Raw genomic sequence first — 23,327 nt, 5'->3', positions numbered from 1 at the left:
GGCTGCGAATTTTCGCAGCTTTTTGTTAAAAATCGCGCAAAATTTCAACGTCCTGCTAGTCATGCCAGGAACATAGTACATGCATATGATTAGTATGTGTGGATAGAAAACACTCTGAAGTTTATAAAACTGGTTACATGATGTCTGTGACTATAACAGAACGTGTGTAGGAGGCAAAATCCCAAGGAAAACTGTTCACAAAAAACACTAAAAAAATATCAATCCGCCAGTCTCTGTATTGTCTATGGCAAGGGAAAATAGATAGCGACCAGTTCCTACAGCTTCCACACGATGTCGCCAGTGTTGGGAATTGTATTGAAGTTAATCCTTGGTCAAATGAGTAATAGGCACTTCCTGTCGTCCAGTATACCGGAGGAAGTTATGAAAGGTAGAATATGGACGATGATTTCAAGACTTGCTGCTATTGAATACAGATCGTCCGTGATCAATTTGATCATTTATTAACGTTTACTAATACCTAAAGTTGGATTACAAAAGTAGTTTGAAGTGTTTTGTCAAAGTTTATAGGCAACTTTTTTAATTTAAAAAAATGACATTGCGTTTTGAAACAGAGTTTTTTCCTGGATCTGACCGTGTTCATAAATGGACATTTTGGGTATACATGGACCGATTTAATCGAAAAAAAAGACCCAATTGTGATGTTTATGGGACATATAGGAGTGCCAACAAAGAAGCTCGTCAAAGATAATGAATGTTTTATATTTTATTTCTGCGTTTTGTGTAGCGCCGGCTACGCTAATTATTTTGTTTACGTCCCCTTTGTGTATTTCTGGGGGTTGCATGCTATCAGATAATAGCTTCTCATGATTTCACCGAAAAGCATTTTAAAAATCTGACATGTTGGCTAGATTCACAACGAGTGTAGCTTTAATTGAGTACCCTGCATGTGTGTTTTAATGAAAGTTTGAGTTCTATTGAGTACTATTAGTTGGCGCTCTGGAATTTTCATGGCTGCGGTCCTGTAAAGGGACCGCAGCCATGAGTAACACTTTATTTTGATCATCTGTAGATGCTCTACAGACTGACTATCTACAGACTATCAGCAACGTTTCAAATTACTATCTACTAACCCTAACTCTAAACCTTACCCTAACCGTAACCTTAGCAAGGAGTTGCTTATCAACAGATAGTTTGCATCTACAGATGGACTACCCAAAAAAAGTGTTACCACTTCATGCACCATAATACCTTATGCATATTATACATACAGTATATCTCAATATCTACACGTGATTTGACAATGTCTTATCATGGCAATCAACTATTTTGGGGATCACCTAAGAACTACCGTGTCACCTTTTAACCTTGATTATTTGGAATGCATCAGTAGTTGCACAGTGTAGAAGGAAAACATCCCATGCTTGAAATCCTACATATATCAGAGACTAATACCTTACTCACTTATATCAATCTGCATGACACACACATTTCGAAAAAAAGTCTTAAACAGAAAAATCTAAAGATTCATACTGTACATTTAACATGCAACGTTGCATTACCAGAATTGAACATTTAAGAACAATGTTTGGGCAGGTAACACATCCAACAAGAGCAATGCTGCTATCCAAGCAACTGTAGGTGAATTAAATATACTGTACATTAGTTTGTAGAAAGAACGACCAACAGAATTGACTTTCATTACATATTTACCTTGTTTCCCACAATTACAGCATGAAGACCCTTCCTTCTCGAGAGTGCCAGTATGAGTCTGACTCGTCATAGCTAGAAAACTCTTCATTTCCCTCCAAAGTAGTCTATGAGGTTGGCTCTGCTGAAACGCAACAGTAGGGTAGTACAGTTGAGAAGTGTCATGCAAATTATTGACATTGTTCATAAATATATCATAAGTTTGGTCTAAGTTGAACATCCATGTTTCAAACATACATGGATAATGATTGTTGGGAGTACAGTTCAAGGAGCACTGAAGTATTGGTCAGTTGTGTAAATGTTCCATCAGCGCATACTTTATCGACGACTGAGTGAGATGCTGTACCACACATGAAGATAATGAGTTGGCACATGTGTTTACATTCTCAAATCACTCTGAAATCATTGCTACAATGCACTTCCAAAGCATACACTGTAAAAAAAAATAATGTTGTTTTTATTGTAACTTAAAAATAACTTATGGTAACTTTCCGTTAATGTAAAAAAAATGATTTAACAGTACATTATTGAAATGTAAAGTAATATACTGTTAAACCAAAGTTTCTTTGGAATTTACAGTAACATCCTGTGTCTTTTTTTACAGTAACTGGCTGCCACTAAGTTACCATAAAAACAACCAGATTTTTTTTACAGTGAACTTTTTGTGGTTGGTTTAGTTAAAGTTAAAGTTTGACAATTTTTCCTTTACTTTAGTCACCTGCTCTGTCACCAAACAGATTTGCATCCCAATTATACAAATGAAAATATTACAAAGCCAAGTAAACTCTCATACCAGATACTAACCACTGAATGAATTCATTTTTCAAAGTAGAGTTTTTATTCTACAAGTTATTACACTCTTTCAGCAAAAGGGACCTATTCTACGTATGCATCTCATATGAAATACAATTGTACATTTTATTATCATGGGCATATTATATGCCTGTAACAAGTCCTACATTTTTTTAATATTTCCTTTGTGTATTCGATGGTGCATTGACGTTAGAGGAGTATTACAACAATGTTCAAACCTGTAACAAAGAGAAGACAATGGAGCTGTCAGATGGCTGGACGCTGCAGTGTAACTCTGCAGCAATGTTGTGAAAGCATAAGCACCCAGACCTGTCACATAAACCAACAGCACTCCCTAGTGCGGACAGGTAGATGGACAGGGTTTGAAATAGCAGTAACATTAAAGGGATGTTATGAAAATGTTAACATCAGGGGACAGGTGAATGAACTGGGGTAGTGGATGTTGCAGTAGCATTACTTGGTTCATTGTAAGTGTGTTTAAAGAACCCAGAGAGGTCACACAATGGAGCCCTTGGAGGAGGAGAGGTGAATTGACTGGATGCGGGTGGCTAGAGTTTTCTCCAGGTCATGGAGGACATCGGAGATGGGGCTCAGGCAGGGTCCGGGGCTCACAGTAACAGGCATCTCGTACAGTAGTTGTTTGAAAGCCTCCACCTCAATCAGCAGCACCATGTTCTTCAGGAAGTAGCCTTCGATGAAGACCGCCAGCTCATTGGCACAGAGGAACTAAACAGGGCATAAGGATACAGTCAGAACCTTTAATCACTCTGTCACAATGCCCTCTCTATGACTTATGTTTTTTTATGTCTGATATATACACATTGTATCATGCATGGTTATCTTGCCTTCTTATATTTTATACTCTTTTACTGTACACTCTTAGAAAAAAAGGGTTACAAAATCTTTGCAGAGGGATAGGGTTCTACCAAGAACCGTTTATCAGAAGAATCATATTTGGAGGACAATGATTCTATGTAAGGCAAAGAGTTCTACATAGAATCTTTTTCATCTGAAGAACATTTTTTGGAAGAAAAGGTTATTTGATGATTATTGGAAGGCAAGAAGGATTATTTGAAAGGAAAGAAGGGTTCTACCTAGAACTCCATTTCTCCTACACAAATAATATTTTTGGAAAAAATGAACATTTGCTATCTAACTGAATCTCCTCATTGAAAACATCCGAAGTTCTTCAAAGGTAAATTATTTTATTTGAATGCTTTTCTTGTTTTTGTGAAAATGTTGCCTGCTGAATGCTAGGCTTAATGCTATGCTAGGCTATCAATACTCTTACACAAATGCTTGTGTAGCTTTGGTTGAAAAGCATGTTTTGAAAATCTGAGATGACAGTGTTGTTAACAAAAGGCTAAGCTTGTGTTTCAATATATTTATTTAATTTCATTTGCGATTTTCATGAATAGAAAAAGTTGCGTTATGCTAATGCATTATAGTTGAAGTATTTTTCTGTCGATTTCTCAGCCAAGCAGGATGAACAAACGTGACGTTTTTCACCTACAAAAATATTATTTTTGGAAAAAAGGAACATTTGCGATCTAACTGGGAGTCTCCTGAGTGAAAGCATCTGAAGTTCTTCAAAGGTAAATGATTTAATTTGGTTGCTTTTCTTATTTTTGTGAAAATGTGGCCTGCTGCCAGCACAGCACAGCCTAGCATAGCCTTATGCCATGCTAAACTTACACTAATGCTTGTCTAGCGTTGGCTGTAACGCATATTTTGAAAATCTGAGATGACAGTGTTGTTAACAAAAGGCTAAGCTTGTGTTTGAATATATTTATTTCATTTCATTTGCGATTTTCATGAATAGGAAACATTGTGTTATGATAATGTGCTTTTGAGGCTATGATTAGGCTCCCGGATACGGGATTGCTCGTCGCTAAAGGTTAAACTTTAACATCAGGAGTGTTAACGTATTCTGATGAATTTAAAAATATACAGTGCCTTGCGAAAGTATTCGGCCCCCTTGAACTTTGCGACATTTTGCCACATTTCAGACTTCAAACATAAAGATATAAAACTGTATTTTTTGTGAAGAATCAACAAGTGGGACACAATCATGAAGTGGAACGACATTTATTGGATATTTCAAACTTTTTTAACAAATCAAAAACTGAAAAATTGGGCGTGCAAAATTATTCAGCCCCCTTAAGTTAATACTTTGTAGCGCCACCTTTTGCTGCGATTACAGCTGTAAGTCGCTTGGGGTATGTCTCTATCAGTTTTGCACATCGAGAGACTGACATTTTTCCCATTCCTCCTTGCAAAACAGCTCAAGCTCAGTGAGGTTGGATGGAGAGCATTGTTGAACAGCAGTTTTCAGTTCTTTCCACAGATTCTCGATTGGATTCAGGTCTGGACTTTGACTTGGCCATTCTAACACGTGGATATGTTTATTTTTGAACCATTCCATTGTAGATTTTGCTTTATGTTTTGGATCATTGTCTTGTTGGAAGACAAATCTCCGTCCCAGTCTCAGGTCTTTTGCAGACTCCATCATGTTTTCTTCCAGAATGGTCCTGTATTTGGCTCCATCCATCTTCCCATCAATTTTAACCATCTTCCCTGTCCCTGCTGAAGAAAAGCAGGCCCAAACCATGATGCTGCCACCACCATGTTTGACAGTGGGGATGGTGTGTTCATTGTGATGGATGAGCTGTGTTGCTTTTACGCCAAACATAACGTTTTGCCAAAAAGTTCAATTTTGGTTTCATCTGACCAGAGCACCTTCTTCCACATGTTTGGTGTGTCTCCCAGGTGGCTTGTGGCAAACTTTAAATGGCACTTTTTATGGATATCTTTAAGAAATGGCTTTCTTCTTGCCACTTCCATAAAGGCCAGCCTGGATTGTGGCAAAAGGTCGCAAAGTTCAAGGGGGACGAATACTTTCACAAGGCACTCTATGTGAGCATGTTTTAACTTCTTATGGGCAGGTGGGACACGACCGTACGGGGAAATTGCAGAGCGCCACATTCAAAATACAGAAATAGTCCAATTAAATATTCATAAAAATAGAAGTGTTATACATCGGTTTAAAACCTCTTAGAGCTCCCCCCCTTCTTTGTGCAATTTCCGCTTGAAGACATACCCAAATCTAACAGCTTGCAGCTCAGGCACAGAACCAAGGATATGCATATTCTTGGTACCATTTGAAAGAAAATACTCTGAAGTTTGTGGAAATGTGAATTGAATGTAGAAGAATATAACACAATAGATCTGGTTTAGATAAAACAATGAAAAAAACATGTTTTTATTTTTTATTTTTGTATCATCATCTTTAAAATGAACAAGATAAAACAAACATTCAGATAGGATGATGCGGACAATTTCAGTGAAAAATATAAGAGGGCAACAGTACTTGTGCAAAGTTTCAGAATGATAACTTCCAAAATGAGTGTGCTACATGACATTTATCATGAAGTCACCCAGGTGTCCCACACAAGTAGCCCAAATGTTCCCCAAGTGGCCAAATTGTTGAAGGTATACATTTTGAAACAAATAACTATATACAAAATACCAAAATGGTATTCTAACAACCCCCCCCAAAAAAACTTTTTAGAAAAATAAACAAAAAAATAAATAAATGGGAGAAAAAAAATGATTGATTAAATAAAATATATAAATATATACATTTACAAAATAACATGGGTAACTATTTACACACGTTCAATATTTGGAAGACCCTCAGTCCTCTATCAAATCAAATCTATTTATTTTGCCCCAGCCTAAAACCACAAACAGCAAGTAATGCAGGTGTAGAAGCACGGTGGCTAGGAAAAACTCCCTAGAAAGGCTAAAACCTAGGAAGAAACCTAGAGAGGAACCAGGCTATGAGGGGTGGCCAGTCCTCTTCTGGCTGTGCCGGGTGGAGATCACAGTGGTTGTAGAGGGTGCAACAGGACAGCACCTCAAGAGTAAAAATGAACAGTTTAGGGCTCCAAAGCCGCAGGCAGAACAGTTGAAACTGGAACAGCGGCAAGGCCAGGTGGACTGGGGACAGCAAGTAGTCATCATGCCAGGTAGTCCCGACGCATGGTCCTAGAGCTCAGGTCCTCCGAGAGAGAGAAAGAGAGGCAAAAGGTCGCAAAGTTCAAGGGGGCCGAATACTTTCGCAAGGCACTGTATATATAGAGAGAGTACAGGGAACATAAGGTTGAATACATTATTATGACCTGCTCGATCTACTGTCTCTATTATATTATGACAGACCAGCTAGATCTACTATCTTTATTATATTACAACAGACCAGCTGTATCTACTGTCTCCATTTCACTTTGGCCATTGTTGTGTGGGCCTGCCATCCCCTCAACAGCCTCAAATAGGCTATTTCCTGTGGGTTGGGGTGGGGCGGCAGACACACGCATCTCACATGTCATGACATTACATGTTTATATATTGCTTCTAAAATTTACAAAAAAATCACAAATAATATCTTATATTATTAATCTCAAACAAGGGCATTAGCATGATAAGAACTTACCAGTCCAAAACGATGTCCTCTCCCGTTCAAAAAATATTCCTCCACAATCGCTAAATGAATTGTCCTACAACAATCTCTGCCTCATCTTCCCAATCAATTTATTCTAAAATTGTGTGTACATCTGTATATCTAGACTTAGATTTAGCTTTCCCTGACTTAGTCGCCATAATGATTGATATATAAACAGCTGAATCGCATTTACTAAACAATGCAATGCGTAATATGTGTTTCTCCTTCCGGTATGAAACTTCAATAGTGAATGACTCACTTTACGCTGGAGCTTACTACATGAGTTCGTCTTGCAACACAAAAACATGGCCTATTGCCGTTTAGCTCAGCTCATTGGCTATCTACCCAACTAGATTTCAAGACGATCAGTGGTCATTGGGTTAAAAGACAGTCAATCAACGAAACAGCGGGCAAATCATTGGTGGACAATGATGTAATGACTTGTTGTCTTCAAATCGGTTTCGTTCAGTCAATACGTCCCGCGAAATGGCCCATCAGGTTTGATTGTGTTACTAACAAACCAGTTGATTGCAGTGAAACCAAACATGACTGGAAAAGTCACGTTCTGTGTGGGTTATTTACCTGGAATGTGTCGTCGAAAATGGAATGAGACGGAATTCACGACACAAGCAGTTCACAAAATGGAGAGGGCCAGTGGTGTAAAATAACCCGTGCTGGTTGTCATGACTATCCTGTGAGGATCCAAAGGATCAGGTTACAATATATCAGCTCTACAGCGCTCTCTCTCTCTCCAGCAGAGGGGAAGAGGGATGGATGTGGGGGTTTAATGACACCTCACTCGATCGTAAACCATAGGCAGCAGACGACTCACTTTGGGGCCTAGTTTGGGTGATCAGCATGTCTATGTGCCTTATAAAGAGGTCCAAGAACTTCAACATCAAACAATGGACACCGGGACAATATTTTTCATCCTCCGAATGTTGGTAATGATGAGAGATGGAATGTGAAAGATTAATGTCTATTTTGTGATGTCACTAAAAGTTAAATGAAGACATATATATATATATATATATCCCATTTAGCAGACGCTTTTTTGTACCTTGAAGGGCTTTCACAATGTGTATATATTTGTTGCAGCAGTGTGTAGGTGGGAAATGCAGAGATGTGTCAAGTGTGCAGGAGGGCATGGGACAAAGGAATGTGTAGCATTGGTGGAAAAACTGTGTCTCAATTGTGGGGGTGTCCATGTTGCTGGGGCTCAGAAGTGTCGAATTTGTGTTTCAGTAATGTTGGCTTCTTAGCATTCATTGCCATGGTTATCAACTGTAATGCAGAAATGGAATGTAAAATTACAGAAAATATACACTGCTCAAAAAATAAAGGGAACACTTAAACAACACAATGTAACTCCAAGACGATCACACTTCTGTGAAATCAAACTGTCCACTTATAGGGAGCAACACTGATTGACAATAAATTTCACATGCTGTTGTGCAAATGGAATAGACAACAGGTGGAAATTATAGGCATTTAGCTAGATACCTCCCAAAAAAGGAGTGGTTCTGCAGGTGGTGACCACAGACCACTTCTCAGTTCCTATGCTTCCTGGCTGATGTTTTGGTCACTTTTGAATGCTGGCGGTGCTTTCACTCTAGTGGTAGCATGAGACGGAGTCTACAACCCACACAAGTGGCTCAGGTAATGCAGCTCATCCAGGATGGCACATCAATGCGAGCTGTGGCAAGAAGGTTTGCTGTGTCTGTCAGCGTAGTGTCCAGAGCATGGAGGCGCTACCAGGAGACAGGCCAGTACATCAGGAGACGTGGAGGAGGACGTAGGAGGGCAACAACCCAGCAGCAGGACCGCTACCTCCGCCTTTGTGCAAGGAGGAGCACTGCCAGAGCCCTGCAAAATGACCTCCAGCAGGCCACAAATGTGCATGTGTCTGCTCAAACGGTCAGAAACAGACTCCATGAGGGTGGTATGAGGGCCCGTCGTCCACAGGTGGGGGTTGGGCTTACAGCCCAACACCGAGCAGGACGTTTGGCATTTGCCAGAGAACACCAAGATTGTCAAATTCGCCACTGGCGCCCTGTGCTCTTCACAGATGAAAGCAGGTTCTCACTGAGTACATGTGACAGACGTGACAGAGTCTGGAGATGCCGTGGAGAACGTTCTGCTGCCTGCAACATCCTCCAGCATGACCGGTTTGGCGGTGGGTCAGTCATGGTGTGGGATGGCATTTCATGTGCTCGCCAGAGGTAGCCTGACTGCCATTAGGTACCGAGATGAGATCCTCCGACCTCTTGTGAGACCATATGCTGATGCTGAGACCTCATGTGGCTGGAGTGTGTCAGCAGTTCCTGCAATAGGAAGGCATTGATGCTATGGACTGGCCTGCCCGTTCCCTAGACCTGAATCCAATTGAGCACATCTGGGACATCATGTCTCGCTCCATCCACCAACGCCACGTTGCACCACAGAATGTCCAGGAGTTGGTGGATGCTTTAGTCCAGGTCTGGGAGGAGATCCCTCAGGAGACCATCCGCCACCTCATCAGGAGCATGCCCAGGCGTTGTAAGGAGGTCATACAGGCACGTGGAGGCCACACACACTACTGAGCCTAATTTTTACTTGTTTTAAGGACATTACATCAAAGTTGGATCAGTCTGTAGTGTGGTTTTCCACTTTAATTTTGAGTGTGACTCCAAATCCAGACTTCCATGGGTTGGTAAATTTGTTTCCATTGATATTTTTTGCGTGATTTTGTTGTCAGCACCTTTAACCTCTCTGGGCAACCCGACACGCAAGCGTCCCACCTTGCCAACAATAAATGCAAATGCGCTACGCCAAATGCTAACAGCACATGTTAAAACTCAAACGTTCATTAAAACTCACATGTAGGGTACTCAATTCAAGCTACACTTGTCACAAGCTACACTTGTCAAGCTACAAAACGCAGAAATAAAATATAAAACATTCATTACCTTTGATGAGCTTCTTTGTTGGCACTCCTATATGTCCCATAAACATTACAATTGGGTCTTTTTTTCGATTAAATCGGTCCTTGTATACCCAAAATGTCCATTTATGAAGACCGTCAGATCCAGGAAAACCCTGTTTTTAAACGCAACGTTATTTTTTTTTTATTAAAAAAGTTTCCTATAAACTTTGACAAAACACTTCAAACTACTTCTGTAATCCAACTTTAGGTATTAGTAGATGTTAATAAACGATCAAATTGATCACGGAGCGATCTGTATTCAATAGCAACAAGTTTGGAAAACGTAGTCCACTTTTCCGCTTCCATATTTTCGAGCTGTGTACCTGAAGACCGGATGTGCCTATTTACTCATCTGACCAAGGATTTAGTTGCATCGAAATCACAACACCGGCGATATCGTGTGGAAGCTGTAGGAACTGTAATCCCATCCTTAACTATTATTCCTTGCAATAGACAATACAGAGACTGGCGGATTGATTTTTTCTTTGTCGATTTTGTGATCAGGTTTCCTTGCGATTTTGACCACGGAATACGTTCTGTTATAGTCACAGACATCATTGAACCAGTTTTAGAAACTTCAGAGTGTTTTCTATGCAAACATACTAATCATATGCATATACCATATTCCTGGCATGAGTAGCAGGACGTTGAAATGTTGCGTGATTTTTAACAGAATGTTGAAAAAAGTAGCCCGATCTCTAACAGTTTTTAACTATGTAAGGGAATACGCCCCCCTGAAATGGACAAAAATGAATGGGAAAACATTGGCATAGGGCAAACCATGTACACGATGGCCAATACCACCCAATTCGGCGTTGATTCATGCAAAATGTTTTTCAAATGCCATATGGCTATTGCCAGTTGTAACACTTCAAAAATCCAACAGGCGGCGTGTGCGCTCCACCGTGGTTTTTCATATAGGAAATGGACCCCAAGTCAACATCCAAAAGCCAAATTTTGAAAAAATGATTTTTTTTGTCAAAAACTTATCACCCCTTAAAAAAGTGCTTTCTGGACCGTTTTTCGAAATTCTTTCGCTTTTTTGTCAATTACACGTGTAAGAACTGTATGAATATACTTTTGTCCAATTTTATTATCATTTTTTTTAATTACTTGCGCATAAGGCATATGTTTTGTCCATTTGCAATATGATTTCATAGGAAGTCAAAAGTCAAAAATTGCAAAATTTCATAAAAAACTTCACACACCCCTAAAAAAGTGCTTTCTGGACCGTTTTTCGAAATTCTTTCGAATTTTGTGTCAATTACACACATATAAGAACTGTATCAACATACTTTAGTCGTATTTTATTATCATATTTTTTATTTTTTTTTTTACTTGTGCATTAGGCATATGTTTTCTCCATTTGGAATATGATTTCATAGGAAGTCAAAAGTTAAAAATAGCAAAATTTTATAAAATGGCCGGGCAGTGATTGTTGTTCTTTCACACACCCTTAAAATCATGTGCTTTCTGGACCGTTTTTGCAAAATTCATTTGAATTTTATGTCAATTACACACATATAAGAACTGTATCAACATACTTTGGGCAGTCATATTTTATTATCATAATCTTTTTTTTTTTTTGGTGATGGTACCTCACTGTTTACTTGTGCATAAGGCATATGTTTTGTGGGGGACCAAATGTCAAAGAAATTTGACATGCTCAAAAATCCTGCAGAAATGCAAAATTGACTGGTCTGATGAACTTGGGATGGCCGGGCAGTGATTGTTGTTCCTTTCCATCACTCGTGGTGTTGATTTCATCATGTCCATTTGGTGATGTTTTCTCACTTTTGCAAAGTCACTGTGCATTTGCAATATGGCTCTCTATGGGCCGAGACGGTCACAATGCACCTAGTCCTGTGACTCTGAGACATTTCTAAATGTCGACATTTTTGTGATGCAAAAATGAATTGAAGTCATTGCAAATGTACGAGGCTGTTTCTCGGTCCGAGAACCTTCTAGAGCAACGTAACTCACCACGCACTATCGACCTGAGGTCTAGAACAGGATTCTAAAGTTTCGGAACTCTAGGTCTGACGGTTCTTTAAAAGTTCCAACAAGGTTAACTAATGCAGGGACTGTATGTCTCTACCCACCCCAATGGGTCCCTCCTTCCAAGCTGTGTGTGTGTGTGATTTAGTTTTCCTTTGAAATTTTATGGGAAAAATGACTTATTTACAGTTCATGGGGGTTGCCTAATCACATATATGAAGTTTTGGAAAGATCTGATTTTTTTAACCCCTCGAAACAGCCCATGAGACACCAATTATGGCACTTCCGGTTGGCACAGGAAGCTATAACTCAACACACATCCTCATTGGGGTATTCTATTACAGAATCCTGAGTTTTAAGTCTTTACCATAAAAACTGACTGATTTACACAGGGTTGAATGCACTATGTCTATCAAACTGCAGGCAGGTTATGGATATACACTTTTAGGGCGATTTTAACCACTTCCGGTTGGTCCAGGAAGCTTAGAATCGACACAGGTAGACCTCATAGTGGCCTGATGGACTGGTACCGAAGACAGGTTCATACGGAATTCATAACCCATATAGGCTCCAGGTTGAATTTAGGGGAGCAGGCAATGGATTCCTATGGGGAGAGATATCATTGTATTATATGAGAACAAAAAACCCTGATTTACTGTTAAGGGTTAATGCCACACGGTCAAGGTTAGGCTTGCACGGATCGGGGGGACCTTAGGAACGTACCTGAGGTCGAATTGTGTTTCTCACCTTAACGGTTCTCTCACTGTAACCCAAAAGCAAATGACATTGTGGTGCAGGCTTCATTTTGGGCCTACTTTTCTAATGGTCGCTGACCGAGCGGGCTACGGTCAAGCGGGATATCTCGTTGAACTCGGCACGGCCTTGAGATTATGTTTATGCCATTGCCTGCTCTCTGTGTCTTTAAGCACCGCGCTTTGTCACTCCATCCTTGCTGTGTGTGTGTGTGTGAGAGCTTTTCTTTGACATCTGTTGGGAGAAATTACTGATTTTACAGTTCAGGAGGGTTGCCTAATCACACATATGAAGTTTTGAAAAGATCTGACCTTTTTAACCCTTGGAAACAGCCACTATGACACCATTTAAGGCACTTCCTGTTGGCACAGGAAGCTATAAATAAATCCATGTCCTTATTGGGGTATGCCTTTACAGAATCCTGAGTTTTAAGTCTTTACGTTAAGAACTGAGTTATTTACGGAGGGTTTAGTGAGTGTGTGTTATTTCAGAAAATCATAGAAAATCACAGAAATCTCGCAGAGCTCCGCAGCACACTTTAAAAATATTTGTATGAACAACAACAGCAACTGGATCTGTAACTGTTGAAAAAAAAACACCTATATTTGACCATCACCAATCTGTCATTGTACGATTTCTCTTAACTGACGATAGATAAATGGCTGATTTTTTTTTTATTGACACCGGAGGCTCCTTGACTTTGTCGTGAAGTGAAAAAATAATTTCTCTATTTTCATTTTGGACCTTTAATCCCAGAAAAATGGCCATAACTCAAAAACCGTTGAGGCCTAGACGCCATCTTGTTCGGGCCAACTGCCCATTATGCCAAACCTATGCTCACCAAGTTTCGGCTTCGAAATATTTTCAGTTTTCGAGATAAGGCCCCGTCGTGATTCGTGATGTTTTGTCAAATTGCAATATGATTGCTTATGCCCTCTTGTGGGATTTTCCGGGATAGCGGAAAAATGACCAAAATTTGATTATTTTATCAAACGAAAACCGAATGTCCGACAAAGTTCATTTGATGACTTCCCGGTAGGTCTGGCCCTGCCGCTCGGCCCGACGCCGTCCCCGAATTTTACAAATGTTTTCGGACATCTAGTAAGGGACCTTACATTTGCAATATGGACTTTCTCACTAACCATACAACAAATGTCGAAATGTTCCCTTAAGGTATGTAAAGAAAAGTATTTAATAAGAATATTTCATTCATTCACATCTAGGATGTGTTATTTTAGTGTTCCCTTTATTTTTTGAGCAGTGTACTTTGTAGTGGCAGCTGCAGAGAAGTACTTGGATGTACAAGGTTTAAGGTAGAACCCTCTGCAAAGGGTTTTACATTGCACCAAAAAGGGTTCCCCTAAGGGGACAAACCGAAGAACCCTTTTGGTTCAACTTAGCACCTTTTATTCTTCCACAGCTTCATGTGTTACAAATGTACAATTTTAAAATGTGCAATGTCTTCTCCTTTTGAAACTGGTTGAATGGCAATTTTTATCCTGTAGGCACCTGCCACTTATCACAGGTGAGATTAAAGAATCACTTGCCTCCAACCACATTAATTTGGACATTTATGACTTTAATGAATTATGACTCAATTTAAATAAAAAAATGTTTCCCTTGGTCCTGTGCAGTTTTAAAACAAACTAATACACCTGTGAACACCAAATGTTTTCAACTCATTTTAGAAAACATTTTGAACGGTATACGTTGGCTTGTTCCCATTTCCTCTCACCTTAGCATGTTTGTAGATGTCCACACAGGTTTCCACAGCAATGTTCTTGGAGCAGATAATCTCACAGTGTCGTTGAAGGGCCTCTAGTTGAAAGAATTTTGCTGCAGACAGGAGCTGTGGAAGAGAGGGAAAAGAGAGCAGAAACACACAGTGAGAAGTGGGTTGGACTTTCTGGGTAATGACATAAAAAAATGTTTGATGGGGTTGAGGTCAGAGTTCTGTGCAGGCCAGTCAGAACAGTCAGGCCAGTTCTTCCACACCGATCTCAAAAAACATTTTTGTAATGAACCTCGCTTTGTGCACAGGGCATTGCCATGCTGAAAAGGGAAGGGCCTTCCCCAAACTGTTGTTACAATGTTGGAAGGACAGAATCATATAGAATGCCATTGTATTTCCCTTCACTGGAACTATGGGGCCTAGCCAGAACAATGAAAAACCATCCCATGCTATTATTCCTCCTCCACCAAACTTTACAGTTGGCACTATGCATTAGGGCAGGTAGCGTTCTCCTTGCATCCGGCAAATCCAAATTTACACCACTCCAGCCGACGCTTGGCATTGTGCATGATGATCTTAGGCTTGTGTGTGGCTGCTCGCCCATGGAAACCCATTTCATGAAGCTCCCGACTAACAGTTGCGTCCAGAGATAGTTTGGAAATCTGTAATGAGTGTTGCAACCGAGGACAGATGATTTTTACACACTACACACTTCAGTCTCGTTCTGTGAGCTTGTGTGGCCTACTACTATGCGGCTGAGCCATTGTTGCTCCTAGACGTTTCCACTTTAAAATAACCGCACATACAGTTGACCGGTGCAGCTCTAGCAGGGCAGACATTTTACAAAAATACTTGTTGGAAAGGTGCATCCTATGACGGTGCCACATTGAAAGTCACAGAGCTCTTCAGTAAGGCCATTTTACTGTTAATGTTTGTCTATGGAGAATGAATGACTGTGTGCTCGATTTTATACACCTGTCAGCAACTAGTGTGGCTGAAATAGCTGAATCCACTAATTTGATCGGGTGTCCACATACTTTTGTATATATAGTGTATTTTATTTAAGTGTCTTTCACAAAATCGGTAATACAAAACACAAAACAAAATGCAATTTTACAATTTCCACGCATAGATAATAATCATGGCACAGTATGTACAGTATGTATGATTTGCAAACCTGCTCTGTCAGTGTAATTGTTTGAGAATTATTGTGTGACAAGTACGGCTGCATTGTCATTGAAATAAAATATATATTAAAAAAAGTAATTCTTACCTCCATAATCTCAGTATTCATGATGTGCAAGGACTCAGTGCTTCCACAATACAGGTACTGCATGACCAACTGTAAAAGAGGAATGTTGTTATGAATCTCAACACATTAGGAACAGCCTAACTGAATTACTGGTACTGGTAGGGTAATACTTATATATATAGTATGTCACCCTATAGCATTTCAAAAATATAGAAAGCTCCGGAGTTTTAAATTAGTTTCTGCTGTGGTGCGAATCCCAGTTGAACTATGAACACATTACTATGAAACCATTTACTGCAACCTAGTTACAGTAGTACATACAGTAGGCTACCTGGAATATGTTGTACTTGACATGACTGATCTCAATGTAGGTGTTCTCTGCTGCTGGTCTGTTTTGGAGCAGGGATTTAAACCTGTATGAAATAATTAAAGAAAGGTGGGGAAGACAAGTTGTCAGAAAACAAAAGGAGCATGTCGTAGTCTGCATTAGTGACATGTGACCAGTGCTGTAATGGTAAACACCTTCTTCTATTTTGCATGAGCATCTTTTGCAGAAAAATGCATTGAAAGTAGAGGGAGCGTTACTTTATTCACCTCCAACAACGATAAGCGTTTACCCACCGATTTTTGCATATGACATGTCTTTGTCACTCTTATGAACATATAAAATATGTGAAATAATTTATTTATAAAAAATAGATTGGGGCCATTCTAATTGTTCAAGCATAATTTTTCTCTATTTTTTAAATAAAAATGTTTTATTGTTCAATTCCAACATACACGTATTTCACAGATTATCATGTTCAAGCATTTTTCATCACCTGGCTGAAGCAGTAAATAACAGGACTTTATGTGCATAGAAGGGTTTTTCCTCCACCAGAAACGTTACATCAGACATCTCCTTGTTGTTGAGGAAGTGGGGGTCTGAAAGAAGTGAAGGATAATTACAATATTTGTCCAATTTTAACACTGTGTTATATTTATCTCTATTGTTACTCAGTTTTTAATAAAGAAAATGTAGAGACATTTGTGAAATAAGTTTGACTTGTGTATTCATCCATCTTGACTACTTGTCCAATTTGACCTGCATGTGACCTTTTACAAATTACTCAGAATGGCATAGGCTGCAGAGATATGCTAGCAGGATACTTAAACGGCATCCCACATAATCTCACGTAGAGAGTATTCTAAATGTAAACATTGCTAACTAAGCATATCTATGACCAAAAAGCTTTACTGGATTGAAGCCTCCTGTATTCATATGAATCTAACAGATGGTATGGTAATATCAGCTACTGAGCTACTCAGCTACAGCATATAGCTTTGGGAGCAACCTAATGAAGCTATTTAGCAAACTGTTTTTCAAATGGAATAATTACGCTCATCTCATTGCTGTTCCAAAGAGCATCTTAATTCTTCATCCTCAAAGCAAGCTTTCATTTATTGATGACACCCTCAAGACCTTCATAAGTGTAATTACAAAATTACATTATAGCAAATGCTGACTTTTATTAACGACGCTGAACATATTAGATCAAGGTCAAGTAACTAGAACACATCAACACCAGCCCATCAATAATTCAAAATCTATATGCACTCTCAATGGTGCTAGAGACACAAACACAAATGTGTGGAATACAACTTGAACTGCCAACGTACAGTATAGCAGAACAATCATTTTCAAGCTCTAGTTTTCAAGCTTCCATTTCATTCTACACTATTAGTGATGAATGAAGATAAATTATTGCAATTTCTATAGGGCCACTCCCATCCTATCACATTTAAGCACATTTTAGAGGCACCACAAACACAAAGAGGGAGGCAAGTAACGGCTGCTTCTGCTGCCTTTCTGAACATGCATGGCATGGGTGCAAACCGTTTCCACTCAGGAGCAACATCTTCCTTTGCTCACCAAGTCTCGAGGTCTGCTTCCTCCTGATCTCAGTGAGTTTGGGGATAGGGAAGGGCCCATAGCACTGGGAGAAAATCACAGACAGCTGGCTGATCACCTCATTCTGCAGGCCAGGCAAAGAGGGAGATGAGAACACATAAATGGACATGGGAATTGTTAGGAAAAAGGGCAGTTATGTACTGCTGTAAAAGAGTTATTAAAACCTGTTGCAACTCTAGGGGCAGTATTTTCATTTTTGGAAAAAAACGTTCCTGTTTTAAACGGGATATTTTGTCAGGACAAGATGCTAGAATATGCATATAATTGACAGCTTTGGATAGAAAACACTCTAACGTTTCCAAAACTGTAAAGATATTGTCTGTGAGTATAACAGAACTGATGTTGCAGGCAAAAGCCTGAGAAAATCCAATCCGGAAGTGCCCCAGGTTTTGAAAGCGCTGCGTTCCAATGAGTCCCTATTCAGCTGTAAATATGCCATCAACCAGCTTACGCTTTTTACGTATTCCCCAAGGTGTCTACAGCATTGTGACGTAGTTTTACGCATTTCTGTTGAAGAATAGCCGTAGGCGGCCACATTGCGTAAGTGGTCACATGGTGGCTCCGAGAGAGATTCTTGCGTAAAATACAGAGGTAGCCATTACTGTAATCGGTCCTACTGAAAAACTAATTGTCCCGACGGATATATTATCGAATAGATATTAGAAACACACCTTGAGGATTGATTATAAACAACGTTTGCCATGTTTCTGTCGATATTATGGAGCTAATTTGGAGAGAAAAAAATCGCAGTTTTCGTGACTGCAATTTCCGGTCGATTTCTCAACCAAACGTGAAGAACAAACGGAGCTATTTCGCCTACAAAAATACTTTGGCTGTCTACCTGGGAGTCTCGTGAATGAAAACATCTGAAGTTCTTCAAAGGTAAACAATTTAATTTGATTGCTTTTCTGATTTTCGTGACAAGGTTACCTGCTGCTAGCAAGGCATAATGCTATGCTAGGCTGTCGATAAACTTACACAAATGCTTGTCTAGCTTTGGTTGTAAAGCATATTTTGAAAATCTGAGATGACAGGGTGATTAACAAAAGGCTAAGCTGTGTCTCAATATATTTCATTTGTGATTTTCATGAATAGGAATATTTACTCAAGGGTTTTTCTTTATTTTTACTATATTCGACATTGTAGAATAATAGTGAAGATATCAAAATTATGAAATAACACACATGGAATCATGTAGTAACCAAAAAAGTGCTAAACAAATCAAAACATATTTTATATTTGACATTCTTCAAAGTAGCTAACCTTTGCATTGATGACAGCATTGCACACTCTTGGCATTCTCTCAACCAGCTTGCTTTTCCAACAGTCTTGAAGGAGTTCCCACATATGCTAAGCACTTGTTGACTGCTTTTCCTTCACTCTACGGTCCAACTCATCCCAAACCATCTCAATTGGACTGTCGTTTCATTTTGCTTATTTGAGCAGTTCTTGACAAAATATGGACTTGGTATTCTTACAATGTAGAAAATAGTAAAAAGAAAGAAAAACCCTTGAATGAGTTGGTGTGTCCAAACCTTTGACTGGTAATGTACATTGGGAAAAAATATATGTAAAAAGTAGATCATACGAAGATGCAAATTAAGAAAAGTCAGAGAGTAAATGATTGAGACAGACTTGCAACAGGACAATATTGGAATTTGTACTGTAAAAAAGCAAGTGATGTGTAAGAAAAACAAGAAATGTTAATAGAAACATGTGCCATGAAAGGAGGTAGGACCCTAAGTTTTTCCTGGCCACGTGACCTACAGGAAAAAGTCAGACTGCACAGAACTAGTGACTGGAATTTTTCCTGGTCACATGAACACAAAATGGGAAAACATTTTATAAAACATTTTGGAAACTAAAAATGAAAAGGAACGTTTCTTATTGGAAAAGTCCACGTAGTCCTTCCCTGTTTCAGTCTGTTTTCTTCTGTTTGGTCCCTAATGAACATGACCACGGTGGACAGGGAATTCCAGAGCCTTAAATTGGGGAGGACACACAATCACATCACCTTGCTGGCATGGAGGATCTGGAACATAAGTGGCAGGCCATGGGTGATGAGCTCCGCAGTGTACTCTTCCTCCTGGATGCAGCTGAAGTCCTTGAGCAGACCCTGGATCAGTGGGCGCCGGTGCTGCAGGAAACAGGTGCGCAGAGACTCCAGCCAAGTATGCAGGGTCCAGGGGACACCTGGGAAGACCAGCAGCAATCAATAAATAACAAAAAAGTAAATAATGTAGCTGCGCAGGGTGAGTGCATGTTAACTCTGACCTAAACTGCGGATGTCTATGGTGATGTCCACATGGCCGTGCTCAGTGCTATGGTACATGGCCTCTCTCAGGGCCCTCAGTTTGGCCTTTCCTGTTCGTTGGAGGGTCCCGACGGCCTGGGGAGGTTTCTTCTCCCCGGGCACCGAGCTCTTTGCCAGGATCTCCTCCAGGGAGAGGACGTCATCCTTTTCTTTCTCTCCATGAGACAGAAGCTTCCGGAACACATTTCTAAAAGGGGGAGGTTTGTAATGTTGGATTTATATTACAACTCACACACCTATCATTCTACCAGATGCAAGGAGAAAAAAATGGTACGCTGAGTAGAAAAGAAACCCCAACACACGGGTGATCTTTAAAACCTCTTCAGGCTAGGGGGCAGTATTTTCACATTCAGATGAAAAGCATGCCCAAAGTAAACTGCCTGCTACTCAGGCCCAGAAGCTAGGATATGCATGTAATTAGATTTAGATAGAAAACACTAAAGTTTGTAAAACTGTTAAAATAATGTCTGTGAGTATAACACAACTTATATGGCAGGCGAAAACCTGAGAAAAATCCATCCAGGATAAAAACATTTTAGGTAACTGTGGTTTCCATACGTTTTCTATGGGAACCTAGATTTCTGTGGCAATTGGTTGTAGTTCCTATTGCTTCCACTAGATGTCAACCGTCTTTAGAAATTGGTTGATGTTTTTCTTTAGAGAAAAGAAGAAGTACAGTTGTTCAGAACAAGGGTCTAGCCTGGTGTCCTTTTTTGTTTGGTGCGCGCGACCTGAAGCTCGCTACACATTCATTTTAGCGGAAATTGAACACAGTTTATTCCGTCTTAAATTTGAATAATTATTTACTTTTAAAAATACCTAAAGTTGGAATAGAAACGTTTTTGAAATAAGTTTACAGGTATGTATTAGATTATTTGTAGTCATGTTGGTCGAGTTGGAACTGGTGTTTTTCTGAATCAAGCGCACCAAATACATTGACATTTTGGGAATATAACAATAGAATTTCTCGAACAAAAGGACCGTTGGTGATGTTTATGAATGTCATGTGTTTGTTTTGTGGGGTGCTATCCTCAGATAATCGCATGGTTTGCTTTCGCCATAAAGCCTTTCTGAAATCTGACACGTTGCCTGGATTAACAACAAGTGTAGCTTTAATTTGATGTATTGCATGTGTGATTGTATGAAAGTTTAATATTTCGTATTTAAAAAAAATGAATTTTGCGCTCTGCAATTTCACTGGATGTTGTCAAAATGTTCCGCAAGCCGTAACAGGTTTTAATGCTCCACAGATTTAATGGATCTTTTCTCCAATGTTTCAGTCCCAATATAACTTCATCAGGAACACTCCAGTGTGTTGGAGTTTCATTTCTAGGCCGAGGATGCGTGACGATATCTAACCTCCCGTTCCGCCCATGTCCCGCCCCTGTCTCACCCTCCAGAACACCAGAGCTAAACAACAATCACATTCTGCATGTGTTAGCTGTCAAACTCAAACATAATGCAAACACAGGTCAAGTGATCATTACAGTATAAGCCAGCTACCTGGGACGTGGAAATTTCAACATTCTCTTCATATTGGGTCACAAATGATATACTGTAGACTTAATGAGAATTTGTACCGCTATGATCAACAACATTGGAAAAACACCCTACAATTAGTTACAATCCTGTTTTAAAGGTATGGCCGGTATGTATGGCTTGTACACTCTTAGAAAAAAGGGTTCCTCTTAGAAAAAAGGGATTCTTTGTAAGGCATAGAACCCTTCTAAAGCCGGGTGAACACTACACAAAATAACACTGAGCCTCTCTTAGTCTTTCCTGTAATTTTTTGTCTTGCCAACATAATGGTGCGCACACTAAACAATCTGTCACAGACTGGGTGTCACATACTACAAGATTCTTCACTTGGTCCTGAGGATTCTCGATACCATGCTATAGCACAAAAACAAAACAGGAGTGTCACGAGCCAGACAGTGGCAAAACAAATATGGAGTTTGACAGTGAAGAGCAGCTGTCCAGAAAAAGAAGACATTTGGGTGAGGCCATGGTTGGTGAGACGAGGACAGTTTGGGTTGTATGTTCTGCAGAGAGAGTTGGAGGAAAGTAATGCCCAATCAACACAGCTAGCTAGCGTACTAATGCTGATGTTTTTTATACAGTGCATGTAGTATGTCCTAATATCACTTACATAACCAATGAAGGGTTGTTATTGTTTTGTTGTTGTTATGGCTGTAGCACCAATACAAATTCATAAGAATTATTGTTGCATGGAAATAGAATGATCTGATTCAGGATATTTAGCTCTAATAGGGCTACATTGTGCTCTGCCTTCACCTATAGGCTCCACCCCTGATAATAGATGCATGATAGGACAGGGTTCAGGGAGCTGCAGCGGATGACCTCAGACACATTTGATTTCCTGCTGGGGATGGTGAGACTCATCAGAATGCAGGACTCCAAGATGAGACCATTTTTTGGCAATGGGTGGGTAGACCTATATCATAACAATTTTACATGATTGTTTTGTTTTCTAAATGTTTGTCTTTTTCATGAAGAAACCCACAGATTCCAGTATAGGATTGTGTGCACTGTGTCCAAGATTTTTATGGAGACCTGTGAAGCCCTCCATCGGGTCATGAAGGAAGAATTCCTGAAGGTAGGCCTTGGTCACCACACAGGACTGTAGACATGAAGCTGTATTTTAAATCCCACAACACAAACATCTGTTTTTCATTTAATTAACAAACTATAGTTTTGGCAAGTCGGTTGTGCATGACAAGTAATTTTTCCAACAATTGTTTACAGACAGATTATTTCACTTAAAATTCACTGTATCCCAATTCCAGTGCGTTAGAAGTTTACATACACTAAGTCAAACAGCTTGGAAAATTCCAGAAAATAATGTCATGGCTTTAGAAGATTCTGATGGGCTAATTGACATCATTTGAGTAAATTGGAGGTGTGCCTGGGGATGTATTTCAAGGCCTACCTTCAAACTCGGTGCCTCTTTGCTTGACATCATGGGAAAATCAAAAGAAATCCGCCAAGACCTCAGAAAGAAATTGTGGACTTCCACAAGTCTGGTTCATCCTTGGGAGCAATTTCCAAATGCCTGAAGGTACCATGTTCATCTGTACAAAAAATAGTACACAAGTATAAACACCATGGGACCACGCAGCAGTCACACCGCTCAGGAAGTAGACGCGTTCTGTCTCCTAGAGATTAATTTACTTTGGTGTGAAAAGTGCAAATCAATCCCAGAACAACAGCAAAGGACCTTGTGAAGATGCTGGAGGAAACAGGTACAAACTTATCAATATCCACAGTAAAACGAGTCCTATATCGACATAACCTGAAAGGCCGCTCAGCAAGGAAGAAGCCCACTGCTCCAAAACCACCATAAAAAAGACAGACTACGG

General features: G+C 39.7%; 1 protein-coding gene across 1 annotated transcript in view; it reads right to left on the bottom strand.

Annotated features, from left to right (window-relative positions):
* Nucleotides 1–1,649: 1,649 nt before the first annotated feature.
* LOC135516071 (ankyrin repeat and BTB/POZ domain-containing protein 3-A-like) overlaps nucleotides 1,650–23,327 on the bottom strand; it is a 166,736-nt gene continuing 145,058 nt past the window's right edge. The window contains exons 9-16 of the mRNA XM_064940076.1: nucleotides 19,908–20,134; nucleotides 19,648–19,826; nucleotides 17,595–17,697; nucleotides 16,504–16,606; nucleotides 16,014–16,095; nucleotides 15,704–15,772; nucleotides 14,434–14,547; nucleotides 1,650–3,207 (exon numbers count right to left, since the gene is read on the bottom strand). Coding sequence (XP_064796148.1) covers nucleotides 2,977–3,207; nucleotides 14,434–14,547; nucleotides 15,704–15,772; nucleotides 16,014–16,095; nucleotides 16,504–16,606; nucleotides 17,595–17,697; nucleotides 19,648–19,826; nucleotides 19,908–20,134 — 1,108 coding nt within the window. The 3' untranslated portion in view covers nucleotides 1,650–2,976. The remainder of the gene's footprint in view (nucleotides 3,208–14,433; nucleotides 14,548–15,703; nucleotides 15,773–16,013; nucleotides 16,096–16,503; nucleotides 16,607–17,594; nucleotides 17,698–19,647; nucleotides 19,827–19,907; nucleotides 20,135–23,327) is intronic.

This window comes from Oncorhynchus masou, chromosome 27, assembly GCF_036934945.1.
Source record: "Oncorhynchus masou masou isolate Uvic2021 chromosome 27, UVic_Omas_1.1, whole genome shotgun sequence".
In the NCBI taxonomy this organism is placed as follows: Eukaryota; Metazoa; Chordata; class Actinopteri; order Salmoniformes; family Salmonidae; genus Oncorhynchus; species Oncorhynchus masou.
The sequence above is the reverse complement of the archived record's forward strand: the minus strand, read 5'-3'. Positions and strand labels throughout refer to the sequence as shown.